The sequence below is a fragment of the Anguilla rostrata genome, chromosome 5 (genome assembly GCF_018555375.3).
Source record: "Anguilla rostrata isolate EN2019 chromosome 5, ASM1855537v3, whole genome shotgun sequence".
In the NCBI taxonomy this organism is placed as follows: Eukaryota; Metazoa; Chordata; class Actinopteri; order Anguilliformes; family Anguillidae; genus Anguilla; species Anguilla rostrata.
Window position 1 is genome coordinate 35,092,078 of NC_057937.1, and position 21,073 is coordinate 35,113,150.

The window sequence follows — 21,073 nt, forward strand, 5'->3', positions numbered from 1 at the left end:
TCGCGATTGGCAGAGGCAACGAAAGGGGCGTCGCGTCGTGGCTTGGAAGGGTGACGTCAATGGAGCTGTTCAAAGTGTGGAGTGCTGGAAAAGAGATTCAAGCAGTCTGGCGGCGGAAGGCAGGCAACTCATACGCACTAGAAGTTCACACCTTCAGAAAGGAGAAAAATACGGTACAAGTGCTCCATCTGTTTGCAACCAACCTCTGTGAACCTGTAAGTACACCATTCTGTTTCTTTCTCTTATGCGCGTCACTTATTTTCTATAGCAGCCAAGAAAGCAACGATGAAAAAAAAGATAACTTGAAAATGTGAGCCGAAGAACGTAGCTGAGGAAAGATTTGGGATGGCTGTTTTCTTTGCAAGTGCAACAGAAACTGTCTGCTATCTGTATGTTCCTAAAACGTTTTATTTGTAACTGTGCGACCTAATGTTCGCAACGTGATTTGTGATTTTGTGTTTATGAAAGAGAAGGAGAATGCTTGGATTTTTAGAAAAATAATTGGTTGCGGATCCACGCCTCCACTAAGGAATCAAGAAAGGAAAGCTGAAACAAGGGAAGGGTGCCACCGGGCAGCCTGTTCTTTTAATGTCTGGTTCACGCACAAATAACGATTGTGCTTTGGCTACCAATTTCTATAGCCGTTTTCTCTGTTTATCTGATAGCGCTGTCGTGTTGGGTAGCCTAAGCTTGGTCTCGCAGGAGAGGGACTAGTAAAGTCTCCCACTCGCTCACTGGCATGGGCGCTACTTTGTCGCGATATCCAACATTGTAGAGAAAGCTCTATTTTGTGAGTACTGGTCGGAAACATTTATTTAAACATTTATATCTATTTCTAGCATGCTCCTTAAATAACATGTTATTTAGGAATCTGAAAATTACGTATCTAATTTACGAATTGAACTATCTTTATCGTGAGAAATTAAATGGTCTGGTTTAAAGCTCACCGTTGAGGTGCAGTCAACGGGAAAGTATGGTGAATAGCCTATATTTCACGTTTGTCGACTTCAGTTTATCGGGTGAAACGATTCGGTTTGTTTTTGTTGGTGATTCTAGTGTTAATCTGGCTAAAATGAACACAGGGTTTCTGTTTCACGTTGGCAAGGTGTGGTTCCGATTTTACAGGCGTTTGCGTATGACCCACTGCCTCCTTCCGCTGGTGTGTGTAAATAGAGTAACGCGGAGCACAGACATTTCCATGTATGTTTAGTGAAAGCTACGTTTTTTCTGCCAGTATCGACGGAAAAGCATCACATTTGCCTAAAAGCAGCAATAAGCAAAACGTGGCACTGTTCTGGAAGGACAACAATGGCTTAGCAAACCACCCAGAGCACGGCGAAGCAGTTGAAGACGTAGCCTGCAGTGTTTGAAGCAATGAAGAAATAATTATCACTGATTAAAAACAAACATTGTATCTGATTCTGAAACTACAAAGTAGCCATAGTCCAAGTGTAACAATAGCACAGCCATTGGCTGCCCGACATTTTTAACAGGCTAAATTAATTGTGCAAAGGAGTAGGCTATTTCCTATTTAGTTACCTGGAAATAGCTGATCTCAAGTAAAGATTCGGTGATTATTCGTCGTTACATCTGCACTTCAAACCCCTGTCATGGTTCTGTGGTTTGTCTGTGTTTCCATTTTTTGACCGCCAGATGGCGGCACTTCAGTTTTTAGTTCTGTCCTTCTACCCCGTTTAATTGTATTATTGTTTTCAATTATTCTATTATTGTTTTTGGGTTGTCTCGTTTTCCCTTCCCTCTCTGTGGCCTGATTGTTCATTGTGCCCTCCCGTGTCTCGTCAGTGTCGTGTTTTTTAAGTTCCCTTCTTCCATGACTCAGGTGCTCGATCCTTTTGTGTGTGCGTTTAGGATTGTGTTTCGATTTGTGCTCCTTCGTGTTCTTGTGACTCCGTGTTTTGCCCCCACTGTTCTTTACCCTGCCCGTGCTCTGTTTCTACATCGTTTTTGGATTTCTGGATTTTCTTTGTTTTTTCGTTTTGCTAACTTCGCTTTGACTTTTTGAATCATGCCCTGCGCGGCTTTGTTTTTGTTCTCTTTTGTTTTTTGTACTCATTAAAAGTAACATCCTCGGTTTGTGTTTACCCCTTTGGATTTTGAGTGTTTTTTCGACTGTGTTTGGGTCCATTCCCTCGCCCCCCCTGACACCTGCCTCTCTGCCACTGCTTCTACACTCCACCCACCAACACCACATCATCCCATACCGATTTTACTCATCACCTGAGCATGCTATTTGTAATCCGTTATTCAAACTAAACTGGATGGTTAAAAAAACATGCAGCCTGTAGTGATGAACTAGTGAAAGGGACTGACTTGCCTGAAGAAACTGAAAAAATCTCTTTTTTAATCTTTGATTCTATGGCATTGAATTGACAATGATGTTCTAATAAAGGGACATCAGAGTCTATCTCTCTCTATGTATGTCTCTCTCTCTCTCTCTCACACACACACACACACACACAGTCCTGTATGAGCGTCAGCCCCTCCCACACCGCAGGCCCAAATGAGAGATCAGGAAAATAGCTGCAGTTAGTGATTAGACAGTCGCTACTTTTCTCTGCGGGTGCTCAGGGTAGTACTGTGGGGGAGAGAGGGGGACAAGATGATTGGGTGGGACACAGATTGGATGGAACTTGCATGTGAAGTGGTCTGGTTTCAAGGTGTAGGCCTAAGTTGCAGTCTAATTACAGATGAAAAGGCAACCACGAGGCCAGGAGCGGGTGCCACCCACTGCTGCAGCTCCATCTGGAAGCAGTCTGTAGATGCAGGATCTCTCTGCTCAAAACCATGTGATTTCCTATTCATGCCGTACTGATCCTAGGCATGTGTGTCACTGACCCACTGCTCAGATATGGAGGGGCTGCGGGAGGTGAAGGTTAGGAGAGGGTTCCGGGAGTGAGGGTATGGAGGAGTGGTGAGAGGCGAGGGTACGGAAGAGCTCCGGGAGCGCAGGTTTTGAATGAGCCGCAAGAGGCGGAGGACGGGGGATGAGGGTTTGAAGGTTTCATGTGGGTGAGGGTTTGAAGCTTTTATGTGTGACAAGTAGTAGCACACCAGCCTGTGCTCTGTTTGTCCTTTGCACACCATAAACGTTTGGTCGTTTCTGTGATACCTATTAAAAAGGGCACCTGCAATGGCGCTGCCTCCCTACAAGCCCCTTATACCTGATGTGTGTGTGTGTGTGTGTGTGTGTGTGTGTGTGTGTGTGTGTGTATGCACGTGGGCACACAGTGTAAGTGCAAGATAGCATATGTAGTTAGTGCTGGGTGATAAGATAACAGTTGACAATACAAGAATAAAACCGCAATGTTGATCTGCTCTGATTTGGACTTCAGAGTATATCTGTAATAACTCTGAATCATCATAATAATTCCATTTTCGCACCGGCATAAGATCAGATCATAAAAAACAGTCTATTCAGCATTAATATTTAATTAGAATTCATTCAGCATTATCTTTTCCAGCATTTATGATGTAACACCAACACTTAAACACTTAGCTTTTATCTGTGAGATAACCCGAGAGTAAAAATGGCACATCCAATTACATTTCAGAACCAGGTCACATGATATGGGCTCCTGAGTCTGCAAAGGGGAAAGATACTCTGATGTCTATCCTCAGTGATCAGCTAATTCACACTTAAATTACACAGTACAGAGCATTGTCACCCTAAAGGGAGCTCCCCCAATAGAGAAATGCAAAAGCAAACATTGGAGCAGCGTTGTTACTTTTGCATTTCAGCCAGTTGTATCATTTTTCTTCTGAATGTGCTGCCCTTTGTAAGGGAGAGGCCACACATTAAATGTTCAGTGTTAATTCAACTCTAACTCTGGCCATTGTGGACTCACATAAACTCTGTAAGAGTTGATTTAACACTGAACATTTTACTGTGCACAAGAAGCAGAGTACCTCTGACTGCAGAAGATCAATTATTCTTTGGACAAATGATTTGTTTTTCATGTCCTATAATCAAGAGAATTTATAGATTAAAAAAAAAAGTTCCTCCCCATTGTACTAATTTCTCCCCCTCGCTCTTCTCTGCAGGTTCAGGTTGGAATTGTGGATCATAAGGTTCCATGGGTCGGTGGTCAGTTTGTCTCCTCTCCATGACGACCTCCAGCAGCAGATTGTAGTGCCTCACGTCTTCGTCTCAGAGGGTGCGGGAACCCAGACCCTGGGAAGCACAGTCCCCCACAGGGAGCGGCGGGAGAATCATGTGACAGAGGCTTCTCCATCAAGGGGGGGCGGGGCCTATTTTTCAGTTCTTTTGCGTTCGCGTTCGGGTTAGGTTCCTCGGGGCCGAACATGGTCCTCCACACGCGCCTTTTCCCCAGCGCCTCGCTGCGCTTCCTGAACGACCTGTCCTGGGCGCTCATCCACCCCTGCTATTGGCTGCTGGACCACCTGGTGGCGTCCTTCCTGACCACCACGCAGGAGCAGCAGCAGTGCACGCAGGACCCCTGCGCCTCCCTGACGCCGTGCGTGCTGCTCGTCACCCCGCTGTACCTCCTGCTGGCGGTCGTCTGGCTCCCCGTCGCCCTGCTGGGCTTCCTGGTGTGGGCGCCGCTGCAGGCCGTGCGCCGGCCCTACGCCTACGGCCACCGGAGGACGGGCCGGGCGGAAAAGGGCTGGGGCGAGTGGAAGGCGCAGGGGCGGAGGAGCTTCGGCTTCGCCAGCGCCAACGTGTGCCTGCTGCCGGACTCGCTGGCACGCTTCAACAACCTGGCCGACACCCAGGGCCGCGCCTGCGAGCTGGGCCGGCGCATCTTCTGCGGCGTCAGCCGGCCCCGGATCAGGATCTACGTCGACTCGCCCACCAGCTCCTCCGTCTGCACCACTTCCTCCCAGACCTTCTCCTTAGATAACAAACCCGATGTGAATGGGAGGGAGGATGAACTGGAAGGTGGGGTTGAGCCTGGGCTGCAGAACAAGGAATGCGTACCCCTGACGGGGCAACACGCCGTTCATGAATGCCCTTTACACTCCACGGGGCCACCAGTCTCTGACTGCCGCCTGCACTCTACGGGGCATCACACCTTCCCTGACTGCCCCTTATACTCCACCAGGCAACCGAACTTTGACTGTCCCTTACACTCCACAGGGCACCCCAACTTTTACTGCCCCTTACACTCCACAGGGCAACCCATCCCTGACTGCCCCTTACACTACAAAGGGCAACCCATCTCTGATTGCCCCTTACACTCCACAGGGCAACCCATTCCAGATTGCCTCTTACACTCCACAGGTAAACCCATCCTTGATTGCTCCTTACACTCCAACGGGCAATCCATCTCCGACTGCCCCTTGCACTCCACAGGGCAATCCATCTCCGACTGCCCATTACACTTCACAGGGCAACCCATCCTTGATTGCCCCTTACACTCCACAGGGCAACCCATCACCGATTGCTCCTTACACTCCACAGGGCAACCCATCCCAGATTGCCCCTTGCACTCCACAGGGCAACCCATACCTGATTGTCTCTTACACTTGACAGAGCAACACACTCTCCCTGATTGCCCTTTACACTCCAGAAGGCAACATGCCGTCCCTTTTTGCCCCCTACACTCCATAGCGCAACCTCCCCACCCAGATTGTCCTGTGCATTCCACAGAACAGCCGACCACTCCTGATTGTGCTCTACATCCTTCAGGTGAACAGACCCTTCCTGACTGCCACTTACACTCGCTTATAGGACAACAGACTCTCCCCGACTGTACTCTACATTCTCCCATAGGGCAGCAGACGCCCCCCGATTGTCCCCTGCACTCGGCTGGGGTCCAGATTAGTATCAGTGATCCAGGGTCTGCCCCAAAGGGGGTAAATTCAGTGTCGTGTGACGAGGGCGTCTTCGACAGTTGCGTCACACCTCAAGAATCCCTGACAGGCCTCCACAGAGGCAACAAGGACAAGTCTAACGGCTCCCTGTCCAACCACGCCCCAGAGCTTAAAAAGTGCGCCAGACCCAGGAAACGTTCAGTCGGCGACGGCTTGGACCACGAGGTCTCCGCGTTCTTCCCCGCCAACCTGGACTTCCTGTGCCTGCAGGAAGTGTTCGACAGGCAGGCGGCGGTCAAGCTGAAGCAGCAGCTGCACCACTACTTCCCGTTCATTTTGAGCGACGTGGGGCGCTACGCCTGGAAGGGGTGCTGCTCCCAGTTTAAGTTCCTCAACAGCGGCCTCATGCTGGCCAGCCAGTACCCAATCCTGGACGCGGACTATCACTGTTTCCCCAACGGCCGCGGCGAGGACGCTCTGGCTGCCAAGGGAGTCCTCTTTGCCAAGGCGAGTCCCTCTCTCTCTCTCTCTCTCTCTCTCTCTTTTGAATTCAAACTGAAATTTAAATTTGAATGCTTCATTTGCATGCGTTGCACTTGTGCGTTGCCAAAGGGTACGAAAAGCTTGCTTCGTAAGCGCACTCGCACATTTTCAGCGATTGTGTTTGGCGGTTGGTTGGAACACGTATCTGAGTGTCCTGTACCAAATTTTATTTCAGTATGTTTTGTTTTGTTTGATCTCTCTAATTTTCTGCCCTAAGTACATGCGTAGTGCTTGTATTGTTTATGATATGATTTTTGTCCAAGGTAACAGTGCCTTTATTTTTCTCTGTCTTTCTCACATTCTGGCTGCCCATGCAAGACAGTACTGTTACAGTCATTTTCTGGGTTCTGTGTAAAGAACAAGTTTTAATAATGAAATGTTGACAAGGGGTTTTGGAACTCAATTAAGCAAGGCAATTTGTGCTGAATTTATTGTCTGTCATGGCACCCTGGGGGTAAATATGGTCAGTTACATCTTTATTTATATGCCTATTACCAAATATTTTAAAGGGAAAAAATGACTTTGCTCATTAAAGAAGTAATTCAGACATCAGCCCTCTAACAACCCTGCTTAGTTCTGAGAAAGAGTGAAAGAGAGAAACCACATTAATGTGTGTGTGTGCATCATGCACTCATTACCCTACAAACATTAAAGTTGATTAAAGATGTGCCCCTGAAAAGCCTCATAATTAACGAATGCCTTGTCTTGCTTTGATCTCTCACCCTAATGTAGAGCCCTGACTGTCTTTTAAGTGTGGGTTTTTATGTGTGTGGGCGTGTGTACAGTGCACACATGTGCACACACACACTCCAGAAATGAGGTGACAGTCAAGGCTAGCTAATCCGCTGTAAAGGCCAATAGCTTCCAGCTGCAGGGTTGTACAGGGAGGGAGAGTGAGAGGCGGGAAGCCGTTAAAGAGTGAAGGTTATAGTTGTGCAGCCTGGCTGAGAGAGACGGGGGAGAAGGTCTGAATCATTCTTCCTTTTTCCGTCGCAGGTACAGGTGGGCAAATCCTCTCAAGGTAAAAGTATTGTGGGATACATCGCCTGCACTCATCTGCACTCCATTGAAGGTATGATGTCACCATGGATTGGGTTGAGGTCCCACATGCTCACACACAACATACATGCAGAACATATACGTATACATATGCATCCATACATGACTACACACATACAAGGGAGAGAGATACATAAATAGAGATTTTGCTGTACTAAAATCCATGTCTTGTTTTCATTTAATCATCTGAGCCTGGTGTTTACATTTTTTTCTTTTCTGATAGTATTTTGCCATTTGGATTGGATAGAATCTTAAAATAGAGTTTAAAAAAACATAACAGAAAAAAGAGATGAAGATCTTTCTCATCTGAATCCATCATTGGCGATCGAACCAATATTGTGCTGCCACGCTGGAGTGGAGCCTCCCTCTAGCAGCGGCTAAGCTAATATATCTTTGCATATATCTAATTTATTCTGTACGCAGAAGCTAGTAAAACTCAGATTCCATGACTCCTCCCACTGAGGATACTCACGTCCAGCCCTCTGACATGACACTGCTCTCTGCTGCACACAAAGCATGTTTGTACCTCGAACTGCAGATGCTCAACTGTTGCCATGGTAATTGGCTCTGTTTGATGCCCCAGACTCATTTTTCTCATTTACTTCAAGAGCCTCCCACACAGTCAGCTGTTCCTCCAAGAGCCGTATTTCTAGACGATGGTGGATAAGAAATTTACTTCTAGATTGACTCACTTTTAGTTTGACTTCACTGATTTTCTTTCCTAAGAAGAAACTGTAGTCCAGCCCACAACAGGAGCATAGATCTGCTTTCAAAATGTAAAAATTGATCTTAGGAAACCAAGGGGGTTTTAATATGTTTGATAGTTGTTTTAAAAAAAAAAAATCATATTCAGCTTTCTTTTATATTCTCCAGATTTGGGATTATATGTGCGATTGACATTTTTGGAGGGATTTTTGAAGTTTTTTTCAAATAATTTTGCCATTATAAATTGTATTCGTGAATGTGTTTCATAAATCCCAGTGGTGAATGGTCTCTTCTATTTAGTGTAATGATTTATGTATTGATATTCTTTCTTGATATTTGTTCACGGTCAGTGAATATTTGGTTTGGTGTATCTCTTGACTGGCAGGTTCTTTTGTGTTACTGGGTTTTTTCTCTCTCTTATATTCTTGGTCAAAGCATTTCTCAATAATTTTGTTTCTTTTTGAAATTGATTTATTGTTTTTTTAACCTTGATATATTTATTTAAACCAAGCCATTGCTTCAAATATGTCATTTTCATGGTTATAGTAACAGAATGCATTCAGTTTCTATAAATTGTGGTAATTTTCTAAAAGGGTTAGTGGTTTTTATTCTCGGCCTGCTTGTTTTATCATTTTTGTTGTTTTCTGTCTATTTCGCTATGATTTTCTCAGGAGACTCTGTGGTTCGCTGTGAGCAACTAAATATGCTGCTGGAGTATGGGGCATATTTCAGAAAAGCAACCAAACGTCAGAAGGACCAGGTTGCTTTTGATGTCCTTCTGGGGGACTTGAATTTCGACAACTGCTCCTCAGGTATCAGATGGACGAGAGGAAGCAAGTAAAGGGGGAGGGGGGGGGGGGGATATGCCGGGAATGTGCCAGAAAAGTGCTCCTGGGGCCAATAGCCTTCTCCTCACACCTGGTCACCACTCAGGACAGCATTAGACAGAAATAGCCAGAATATATTAATTCATTGCTTGCCACATTTTTGTCAGTTCACTATGGCTTAGACTGTAGTGTTCTCTATTTCCTGTTTCTGCTCAGCATTACAGGACATAGTACTGCTGTGAGTTGGAGTCACTATTCTTTAAATGTTTCCATAATTTGCTGCCCCTTGTGCAAATTTTACTTAATAATGGATATTGGCTTAATTCTGCCCCACACACAATATTTGCAGTGTTTGTGTGTGCCAGTAACTTATTCTTACCAAATTCAGTTTTAATGATTGAAATAGGATATTTGATTGACTGAGCAAAATGAGATATCTGATAACTTACGCAGCAAGGCGACTGGCAAATTTGCAGATGATCAAATGATCTCAGCCAAATTTCACCCGAAGAAACGCTCACCGTTTCTCTGAATGACGTTTTCTCCGTCTCTCTGTCCTTCCCTTCTTTTTTTAGAGGATAAGCTGGAGCAGCAACACATTCTGTTCTCTCACTATAAGGACCCGTGTCGCGTGGGACCTGGGGAGGATCAGCCGTGGGCCCTGGGTGAGTGAAGGGGTCGTGGCCGGGGCACACGGAGGGTAAAAAGTTACTGTTAGATTCCGTCCCGCACCCCTGATTTTCTCGCTCTGGTGTGCATGCCAACAGGTACGCTGCTAGAGATCAATGGGCTCTACGATGAGGAGGTCTGCACACCAGAAAGAATGCAGAAGTGAGTCACGCACTCACAAGCGCGTACAAACATACACACACACACACGCACGCACACACACACACACGTACACACACACACACACACACACACACACATGCACGCACACACACACACACACACGTACACACATTCACATACACACACACACACACTCAAGAATGTATCGCTATATTCCCATTGACCACATTCGTTCCGTAACCTCTAACCCTAACCCCAACCACTACATGCCTAACCTTAACCGAATTGTAACCCTAATTGTCCTAACTTGTTATCCTAAAAGTCCTAACCCTAAAACAGCCTCTTGAATTTGTGGGGACCAGCAAAAGGTCCCCACCTTGTGTAATTTTCCTCATCTTTCTGTCCTTGTGGGGACATTTGGTTCTCACAAAGATAGTAATACATGTGCCACCCGCCCACACACACGCACACACACACATAGGCACGCACAGATCTGTACACCTGTGCATTATTCAGATTGTGGTCTATACTCTTTGTTTTTCTGTTTTTCCCTCAGGGTGATGGAGAATGAGGAGGGGAGGAATGAGTACTTGGCTTACCCCCCTGGTAAGAAACACTGCTTCAATCAGGAGGGCCAGGCGATACCACTCAAGGGCAATGGGAGGAGGATCGACTACATCCTTTACAGTGAGGAGGGGCTGCAGCAAGACTGGAAAGTGGTACGTTCTGCCCGAGGACATATCTATGGGCTGGGAATGCAAGCTTTGAAACCGAATTCACACAGTAGTGTCTCTGGCTGCCAAATAAACCTACATCTACTACTAAGAAACTAACCTTACAGGATACGTTCAATGTTAGCTACTGATACTTTTCCCTTCCCTCCTTAGTTTATACTATTGTAATGACTATGGGCCTTTTTCAGACTTAGAGATTTTACAGACCTTCTTTGCTAAATTGACATGTGCGCTTTCTAAGCAGGTATTCAGACTCACATTGCGCATGTGAATTTCTTTTGCATGCGCTTGAAAATATAAATTTGCTCAGGTAAAGCACATAGCCACAGGTGTACAAAATACTGGCTCTGGAATTCCACTTATGCTGTATCCTAGTGACTCCTATAAACACAGATGAGACTTTAATTATGAAAGATTATGAAATTAGAGAACTTGTCTATTCAACAGGTGCTTTCTGTACATTCACAGTAAATATCCCAATGCGTCATCACCCCAAACCTGGAGAACATTTGACAGATCTAAAGCCTTAAAGGAGTACCATGGTGGTTGAACGTGACACTTCCCAGTTGTCTTCAGGCAACAACAAAACAAATGTGCATAATTTTTTTATTCTTCAGTCATTTCAATGTACTTTAAAACGTATTTTTCTAAGCCTAAATTTCCCACTATAAAAATTCACCCGAACCGTCTGGGCGTGGTAATGAGAACTGTCAGTTAGCTATGATTGACAGACCGTTCCCCGTTACCATAGCTACCCCCATGATACGCGCTCTCTTTGGGAGACTGAATTTTCACAAGCTAGCTAGCTTAGTAGTATATCAAGTATCGATAGATAGCTAAGGTAAGGACGTTGACTTGTATCCAGTTACAATTTTTGCTATCTAGCTAGCCAAGTTAAGATAAAAGCACAACTATAACGTCCTCATAAAAGCGAACTAGCAAGCTAACGTTATCAATAACATTGCCTTATGAAAGCAAACCTCCTAGCTAGCTAACGTTAGCTAGCTAGCTAAATGAATATAACCAGAAATAATCTAAAGGAACTCTAATTTAAGTGAACCTAACGTTAGTCAAATATTTGCATTGTCTGAACAGCAATATGGTGTGTCCTGTCAGATTTCTTTACGGGGCGTGGAAATAGGAGTGGTTACTGTATTCGTGACGTAGAAAAATGACAACTTTCTCAACCGGTTGAAAATGGGACGATGAATTTAAAACGCATATTTCTCCAAAAATACAGAACGGACATATTTAATACTTTGCTCATTGTGTTTCTTCAATGCCTCTTGTGCAAATAGCACATAAAACAGAGAAAGTGTGAAAATCACCATGGTACTCCTTTAAACCAATCTACAATAAACCAATGGTGGCTAATAGCACGTGGGAGTCTTATTTATTGGAATGCTTTCAGAGGGGAGCATTAGATGCGATTACGCCCCATGCTCTCAGACTCCGCCTCATGCCCTCAGACTCCGCCCCATGCCCTCAGACTCCACCCCATGCTCTCAGACCCCGCCCCATGCCCTCAGACTCCGCCCCATGCTTTCAGACTCCGCCACATGCCCTCAGACTTTACAGTATGCCCGTATTTAGATCCCCTTCGCTTGTGTATAGTTTAAGTTCCCAGCTCTGAATGCACAAGTTTAGAATGAAATTGAATTTGAATATCTCAAGTAAGAATAGGCCGCTATGAGAGTAAAAAATGTACTTTGTATTTTTTATTTATTAAAGCATAAAAATTTGTTTTACCAATTTTCATCATACTTCATTGCTCATTCAAGGTTGGATAATAATGTCTGTCTGGAAATGTCATGCATTCTTACTAGTATATTGTTTAACAAAACATGCAGTCATAGCAATAGGAATAGTACATTATATTTAAACATTGAAGATTTGCCATTTTAAACACAAGACATACTGTTTGTTTACTGTATTGAAGTATACTATGCATATTATGAATGTGGATGAACAGAGCATAGCCTATTACGTGCCTTGCCTTGCTGGGAGTGGAGACAGCTCACCCAGCTGGTGGTTTATTTCCTTTTGTCGCCCCCTGCAGGGTGTAGAGGAGTACAGCTTTATCACACAGCTGGCAGGACTCACTGACCACCTGGCCGTTGCCATGCGACTTGCTGTCTCCATGGGGGAGGAGGAGCTGTAGGCTGAGGGGAACAGAAAGACGAGGATGTGAAGGGAGAAAGAGTACTTCCTGGCCATAAAACTGCTGCACTGCATCCAAGAAGAGGACATCTTATGTCTTTAGATCATCTTTCTTTCCCTTATGTTTTGTAAGGGGCACAAGGAAATTCTTAACCAAAGCTTTCTGGCTCGTTTTGTTTTTGGATTTACCCAAATCAGCAGGAATGGAATTTTTTCTACCATGATAAAGGCTAAGGGAGAAAACAGGGCCAGGTAGAATCAGAAGAGATCTCCCAGAATACCCTGGTGTTTCCTCCTCTCTGTTCCATCCTGCTCTCACATCTGAGCCCGCCCTGTGCCTCCACAGTGTCTATCTCCGCAGGATTAAATGTTTTTACAGGTGTAGTAGCTACAGAACTTTTTGGAGTTAATATGCTTGCCTTACAAACACATGCTAAAATATTTAATTTTACACGTGTTTGGAACATACACCATGTGTGGATACTCATAGATGATGTCTGAAGAGGACCATTTTGCTTTGAGCGGTTTCCATGGTGGGGAAGCACACCATGAGGTGTGTCAGCCCAAGTGAGGACAGCTTAGAATATTATTGGACTGCCAGGGGAGGTCTTATTTACTCTACAATTCCCGTTGTTCATGATCATGGTTTTTGAACAGAGTAAATTTCAGGCAGTCCCTTTTCATGCCTGTAGGGGGAGTTGTGGTGTAGTATTTACTCACTGAAGCAAAAGTTTACACTTACAGATGTTTGCTTCACAGGCATCCTGAATACAGACTCACCCTCGACCTTTCCGTTTTTACACTATTATAATTATTTTTATTTTTATCTGTCTTCTTATTATTATTATTATTATTATTATTTGTTGCAAATGATGTTTTAAGAAATATTTTCAATCGTCCATTATGTTCATGTAGTGCCAGAGAGAGTATGCCATGATGCCAGTATCACAGAGAATTATGACACAAAGTCTTTGCTTTTAGAGTGACACATCCTCCTATTGATGAACAAGGGAGATTAAGATCTTTTTGTATTTGATCTCCATACATTCTGACTATTGAGGTATACAAGAACTGCAGAAAGTTTAACTTGCCGGTTCCATGGATTCCTATGGGAGCTGCTCAAAGGCACATGAAGCCAGTTCATGGAGGCTGCCATGTTTGACTATGGGGATTTACTGGTTCCAGAGCATGCACACTGGGAACCTAAATGGGAAGGGACGAATAAGAATTTTTAAAAATTACTATTGAATATCTACTTCCGCGTGGCTCAGAAAAAAATGGTCCCTGGAGAGTAATTAGTTAATTGTGAAGAAATTTTAGAATTTCAAAGTACTGTCCAAAACAGTATAATTTCGCCTAGGTAAATTCACGGTTTTGAATGGACTTCAACAGGGAAATTAGCTTTATTAATAAAATTATTAATACATTTTTGGCACCAGAGGCTTAATTAAACTGCAATACCTCTAGTAACCACTGGAGTTTGCGAGCTTCAGTGGGAATATCAATCCCTGGTCCCCTGATACTGACAGCCACAGGTAAAACCAAAGATGGTGGAGGACATGACACAGTGGAAATTTTAGTTTAAAGTGTATGTTTTTGATTGGCCCAGTGCAATGAAGAGAGTTTTTGACACATAAGTTTCTGACAATCAGCCAAGTTTAAAATGGCAGGTATGTGGGCATTTGGGCATTATAGTTTGAAGTAAGAAAGTTAATCTCAATCAATTCCAAAACGTAGCTTGTTACAGCAATTCTATGTTCCAGAAGTGGCATATTTGAACAGATTTTTTTTTTTTTAATCATTTATTTTTAATTTTCGTCTGCCTTTTTCTGGCACTCTATTGAAGTTTATGAATATTTATGAAGAAGTGTGCCTATGGTTAGAACATGCATTGCCAACAGTTTTGTTCTTGGTCATATTTTTTTTTTCATGAGAATTAAAGACCTTGAGCAATCTTTTAAATACAAAGAAGTATTATTTTTGAACAGAAGTGCTGAAAGGCTAAGGGGGTATGCCCCTTCTGTAATGAATACTCACATGATCAGGTTTGCGGTACAGCAGCTAAAAGAACTTGCATTATTGTTTAGTTTGCTGGGTTTCAGAACATAGAGATCTATTACTGGAAAACATGGAGATCTACAATTATGTTACATCAATAACACTGAAACCAGCCCGATCTATGGTAGGATTGGAGCCCTACTGCCATAGACAAGCTGATACTAGTTAATCACAGAGCTAGGATCACTGCTGCTTCCAGAGTGGGATCTGAAGCTGTCAGTTGGGTGGATCAACATGTGTCAGAATGGTGACTGTCTGGGTAGCTAGCTTTCTAGGTTAGCAAGATTTTTATAAATAGTAATTCTGTCAGATTTCCAGAAAAGTTTCCACTATCAAAAAACAAGCTCAGTAGTGTGCAAGTTAGCTAATGTAATTTATTCTAATAATGAATCTGGTTAAATCATACCATACCGTCTTTTTGAATCTTGGTGGCATTGCTTTGTTGCTCACCGTGTACACAGCATAGCACTAGCTTGCTAACTTAGCTTGTTATGCCATCTGAATAATGACAGCTATATTTTAAAATGACACTTACATATTGATATTCCCACACAGCCATTTATACATGCAATCATGTACTGGCACAAGTTAGTACTGGTCAAGTGTCAAGCAGGCGCATATTTGTATAATAGGCAAGTTTTTCCATCACTGGTGACTGGTGAAAGAAAATGTTTACGCAATTCAACTTCGTGATGACATCATTAATAATATCTTCAAAGACCTATACCAGATCCTCCTGCAGTGGGCAGTATAGAAGCTTTTTTTTTTTTTTGCTTCCAAGATAAATAAAGATTTCAAAATCTTGACATAATAACAAATTCTTAATATATTATTTTTTATTTATAATATAGCTATTAAATAGGTATTTTTTGGTTTCACAGGGTCTTTCAAGAGGCATAATACTGGAGTATTTATAAAAAGGCAGAACTTTTTATTTTATAATATGCTGATCATGTGGTCTTATTTTGCAATATTATCTTCTCGTTTTATAGCTATTGGAATCATCTCAGTTGACATTTGTCATATTTTCAAAGAAAGCCATTGCCACCGCCTCAGCATTTGCCTCCATTAATGATGTGCAAAGGCTCTCCATTGTACATTTTATTATAAAGTTTATTATATAATTATTATATTATTATATTAAAAACATATTATTTTCAATCACTGGGCTGTTGTGTTCATTTGTTTACTAATATCTCAAGATAATAGAGTTGTCATTCTCGCACTGTGTGCAAATTGTCCCCACAAATACTCTTTTACTTCCTATTCTAAATCATACAGCAATGGCCATTCACATGCATATTTGTGCAGTATGGATGAAAAACATTATTTAAAAAATGGTGACTGTGTGTTTATAATTTAGACCAGTAAGTTTTCAAAGTCAGTCTTATATCAGGTGTTCTCCAAAATGTTAAATCCCCTTGATAAATATGAACAAAAAAGGCCTTGTATCTGTTCACAGAAGTCTGCCTCTTACCAGAGCCTCAAAAGAAAACACAGTTTACTGTGCAGACAGGGAGTCAGCAAGCGTGATAAAGAGACTCAGCTGTAAAACATCCAATGGAATCAACATTGCTTAAAACTTAGTTTCTCTATAATATAGTGTAATCATGTTTCGTAATGCTGGAAAGCCGATGATATGGGGAAGTTGGTGTCTCAGCTACAAAGGTTAAATCAGTGTCATATGCTTACAGAGATGGGGCAAGCAGGATTCATTGTTGTACTGTTCTGTCAGGATTGTGTCTTTATTTGATGACTTGTGGTTTTTCTTTGTACATGAGGAGAAGTGAATGGTTTGGGGACACTCATCAACACGGTCTTCTACGCATCACATATGTATAGCCATTTCACCACTCACTTTTTGCATATTACTACTTTTTGTACATTGTCATTATTGCTGAACACACTGAACAATAATCTGCATTCATTTTAACTTGGCATTCCTTTGAGTCTCACCCCTGCACACCTAGCAGTTTAGGGTCCTAACATACACATAGAACTCAGGATATCTGCACCCCGTTGTCACTCGCCTATACACTAGTGTTGTAGCAGGAAACAATTGCATTTTCACAGGCTACACAAGCCAGAGACATGTCCACATCTACCAAGATAAATAGCAATCCATATAGAAACACACTACTGGCAGACAGCAGTCTCCTCTGTCTATGCAATCCTGTTAGCACAGAGGAAATGTTAAAACACCATTTTGGTGTCATAACTGAGATAATGTTAAATTGACCCCATTCCAGTAGCTCCGGATAAGACTACACACATTCCTTTGCCACTCAGATACTTTCGTTTTTTGGTTTGCGGATGGGTTTCTTGCAGTTGGTGACCTGGATGTGACAAGGTTTGGTTTCTTGCTGTTGGTGACCTCAATGCACTGTTTGATGTATCTGTGGGGTTTTTTACATATCTTCCTGAGACCATGACCATGTTTTTGTGTGCATTTTTTATTTCTTCTTGCTATTTAACTAGTAGCCCCTGATAACTATGGAAACAAAGCAATGTATTTGGCCAGGAAGGAGTCTTTGTCCTAGTTTGAGGACAATGGGTGTGAGGGTGGGGAAGTGTTAACAACCACATGCAACTACAGTGAATTCAAAAGGAGGTTTCTTTAAGTTAACCACCGAAGTGGAAACCACTAGGCCTCAGTAAGAGACTTGAGGAAGCTGTAACGAAAAGAAAAGACTCAACTCCTAAGGGAGAATATCCCAACACAAAGTAATAGTCTCTGCGGGAGAACGAACTAAGGCATAAGGAGTGAGTAGAATTTTAGTAAGACTGCAGTACAGTCGGGAGAAAAGCAAAGAAAAGTGCCTCGTAACGCGGAAGGCAAAAACGGCGTTTAAAGAAAAATAAAGAATGCAGCTAAGTGATTAGTAGGACTGAAGTCTTACTACCAATCAAAACAAAAAGCTATATTCAAAGATCCTAAACCTTTTTCCTTACCACACTTTTCTCTGTACCCGGCTATCGTGTACATAAGTAGACACTAAAGCGAAGAACAGATCTCACGTGAGCGTATATAAGCTCTCTCAATCAGGTGCAAACAATCAGTAGTTATCAAAGGGAATCTCGGAGCGCCCTCAGGCGGTTCTGAAGATTACCACACTCAGTTCCCTGAATAAGCACTCAGTTTCCTCAACAGGGATACTGAGTAGCCGATTAGCACGAAAAGGCGTCGATTAGCACAAACCACGACGCCGAGTAGCAACCGGAATATGGAACCGTGACAATGGGTTTATGTTCACATATAATTATATAATGGAGATATAAAATAAATTATATTAATTATTATATTATTCATCCAATTAAAATTTCCTTCTACTGAAAAACACAAGAAAATCACCAATGTGTATGTCAACACAGGCTCTGCGGGGGGGGTGTTACCTACCCAAAACTTTCCTCTCCCCCCCCCAAATGTGGCAGATAACTGGCACTACATCAGGAAGGTGTGTTCATACACAAGCCCTTGAATTTGAGACACACATTACACATCAGAAAACACTTTTATTTTTCTAGTGCCATTTATTTAGTATATTGTTCAATAAGCAATCTCAACTCGATCATGATTAATGTGCTTCCTTTGTGCAAGTCTATGATCATGTCAAACTCAGTGTATATATCCATTCTACAGAAAACATACTGTTTAAACTATGCATTTAAATAATTTGTGGCCATTTCTTTGGAAACAATGCTATTTTCTGACTTGCAAATGTTGCTGGGAAATAGGCCTTTGTATGCTGTTGTCCAATATCAAATGTCTATTTGTCATATCTGTTAGCAAGCTAGTTTTGGCAGTGAAATGTTCAGGTCAGCTAGGCTAGCTGGCTGAGGAAGAGAGCAAAGGGGAGTCCCAGTTACAACTAAGCATATTACAATGCTTTATAGAGTCGTATGGGTTTTTTTAAATTTTTTTATTTTTAAAGAAATTGCCAGACTAACAACTCAACCGTGTCAAAAAAGTCTGTCTGACTGATCTATAAACTACATCCAGTAACCTTTGATGAGGTGTATAGATTATTATGGTTGTTATGACAGTGTCTGTCACAGTTACAACAGTAGAGCACTGTTTAAATGAATTAGTTTTTTTCATTAAAATTAATCAAGAACTACTTGAGGCAGGACCAGGCAGGAGAGACTGAACGGGCTAGCTATAGGATACTTTCTCAAGGGTATGAATAATTTTGGAAGTCATTGTATCTATCAATGCATTTTTGCTTAAACCTACTGTGGCTAGCTAACAACTTGACCAACATACCATTACTTTGTGAAATAACTAACTACCTATGTTCTGTGATAGCTTGTCAACAGAGCGTGTACAATAAGCGATCTCTCACTAAAGGCATGAATTTAAATTTGCTGCAATGATCATGTCTATTTGCATCTATGAAAGGTGGAAGGTTTAGTATGCACAGATGGTCAATATGTGCAACTGAAAAGAAGTTTAGGCCTACAATAACAGTAGCCTCACATGTCACACTCATTATTGATTGAGTATTTGGAATCAAAACCACAATTACAGCGATACTGTACACATCAGCTAAAATACCTAACTGGTGAAACACACTGTTCACCCAACGCAAGTGAACTGGCATTTGCTGATGTAGTGGGTGCTCATTCAGAATACTTAAATTAGACGTCAGCATTTCCAAAGACATTGGAGGGGGTTTTGGAGGATGGGGCCACAGGATGTCGAATCAAAATAGCGAGCCATTGTAAGTGAGTATTTGTTCTCGCTTCACAGGTTTCAGCAAAGTACTTCTGCATTCCAGTGCAAAATTGCGAAAATAAACTGCCATTGACTGATGATTCTGTGTACAAGTTCTGCCGGAACAAAGACGAGGAACCGATATAAAGAAATGGAAAGTAACAAGAAAAGCTCTTCCACGGTGTAGAGACCACTTTCTGTGAAAACGCATTTCCTCAGATCGCAGAAATATCCGGGGATGTACAAAGTGTTTTTAAACAATACCAAGATTTAAAATTAAAATGGGAAGTTGTCAGAGTTGTCACACAGAATGAAGTTATGTGCTAGCATTTAAAAAATCATGCAAAAACCAATCCATCCATAGATTATCTATACCCGCTTATCCTCACAAGGGGTGCTGGAGGCTATCCCAACATGCATTTGGCGAGAAGCAGGAATACACCCTGGACAGGCCGCCAATCTACCAGGCACACACACCATTCACTCACACACTTACACCTGTGGGCAATTTAGAGTCTTCAGTTCACCTACCTGCATGTCTTTGGACTGTGGGAGGAAACTGGAGTACCTGGAGGAAACCCACATGGACACAGGGAGAACACACAGCTCCACACAGAAAGGTACAGGCCAGGATTCGAACCCAGGACCTTCTTGCTGTGAGGCGACAGTGCTACGACATGCACAAATCAAGTTTGGATGAAGTATACAAGTGAATACTTGTTGTAGGGTGAAATTCACATAACATATTCATAAAGGTTTGTTAAAACTATAGTTTCATGTATTATATCAGCTTTAAAGAAACCAGTGTTATTGACCTAACGTTGTAGTAAGCTTTACAGTGAGTTTCTGAAATTAACTTCTCCTAGAGCGGGCTAAGTATCTGTTTTTTGCCATTAGTGTAGCTAGATTAGACTTCTACCTGTTTTGTAGTTTGCCCAGCATTAGTTTTGGTGTTTGTTTGTGAAGTGTAGTTTGAAGTGTAGTATCTTATTAGCCTCATTTGCTCTTAACTGACTGCATCAAGCAGGTATTGTGTGGAGCTAGTTAGCTGCTGGTTTGTGGGGCAATTGCTTAGTCACCAGCTGCTTTTCATTTGCTAATTAGGGCTTGTAGTCTGGCTTGGAGCGACGCTAGCGTCTCTGCTCGCATCTCTGCTTGCCTGAGGGACATCCAGAGCTGGATGGATAACCACCATCTTAAGCTGAACCCAGGCAAGACGGAGATGATCTTCATCCCTGCTCCATCCTCTAACCTTCTCGACTTTTCTATTTCCCTAGGGGACACTGTGGTGTCATCATCACCCACCGCAAAAAACCTTGGAGTGGTGATGGACAACAGACTGTCCCTCTCCCAGAACATCACGGCGGTGAGTCGAACGTGCAGGTTCTTCCTGTACAACATCCGGAGAATCCGCCCCTTCCTCACCACCTACGCAACCCAGGTCCTGGTTCAAGCGATGGTCCTGTCCCGCTTGGACTACTGCAACTCGCTACTGGCTGGTCTGCCAGCATCCGCCATCAGACCCCTGCAGCTCATCCAGAATGCTGCAGCGCGTCTGGTCTACAACCTCCCCAGACATTCCCATGTCACCCCCCTGCTCACTGACCTCCACTGGCTGCCTGTTATGGCTCGCATCAAATTTAAGTCCTTGGTGCTTGCATACCAGGCAGCTAAGGGGTCAGCAC

General features: G+C 42.9%; 1 protein-coding gene across 2 annotated transcripts; it reads left to right on the forward strand.

Moving 5' to 3' along the window:
- The first annotated feature begins 99 nt into the window (after window positions 1–99).
- LOC135255139 (sphingomyelin phosphodiesterase 3-like) lies at window positions 100–15,835 on the forward strand. 2 transcript variants are annotated; one of them, XM_064335912.1, is made up of 8 exons: window positions 100–215; window positions 4,063–6,303; window positions 7,336–7,411; window positions 8,775–8,915; window positions 9,506–9,595; window positions 9,698–9,761; window positions 10,279–10,441; window positions 12,516–15,835. In XM_064335912.1, exons 2-8 carry the CDS (start codon window positions 4,324–4,326, stop codon window positions 12,615–12,617), a joined length of 2,616 nt encoding a protein of 871 aa, XP_064191982.1. In that variant the 5' UTR covers window positions 100–215; window positions 4,063–4,323; the 3' UTR covers window positions 12,618–15,835. The 2 variants fall into 2 exon arrangements, with proteins under 2 accessions (XP_064191982.1, XP_064191983.1); XM_064335913.1 differs by lacking the exon at window positions 100–215 and having other exon boundaries at window positions 4,031–6,303.
- The last annotated feature ends 5,238 nt before the right edge of the window (window positions 15,836–21,073 follow it).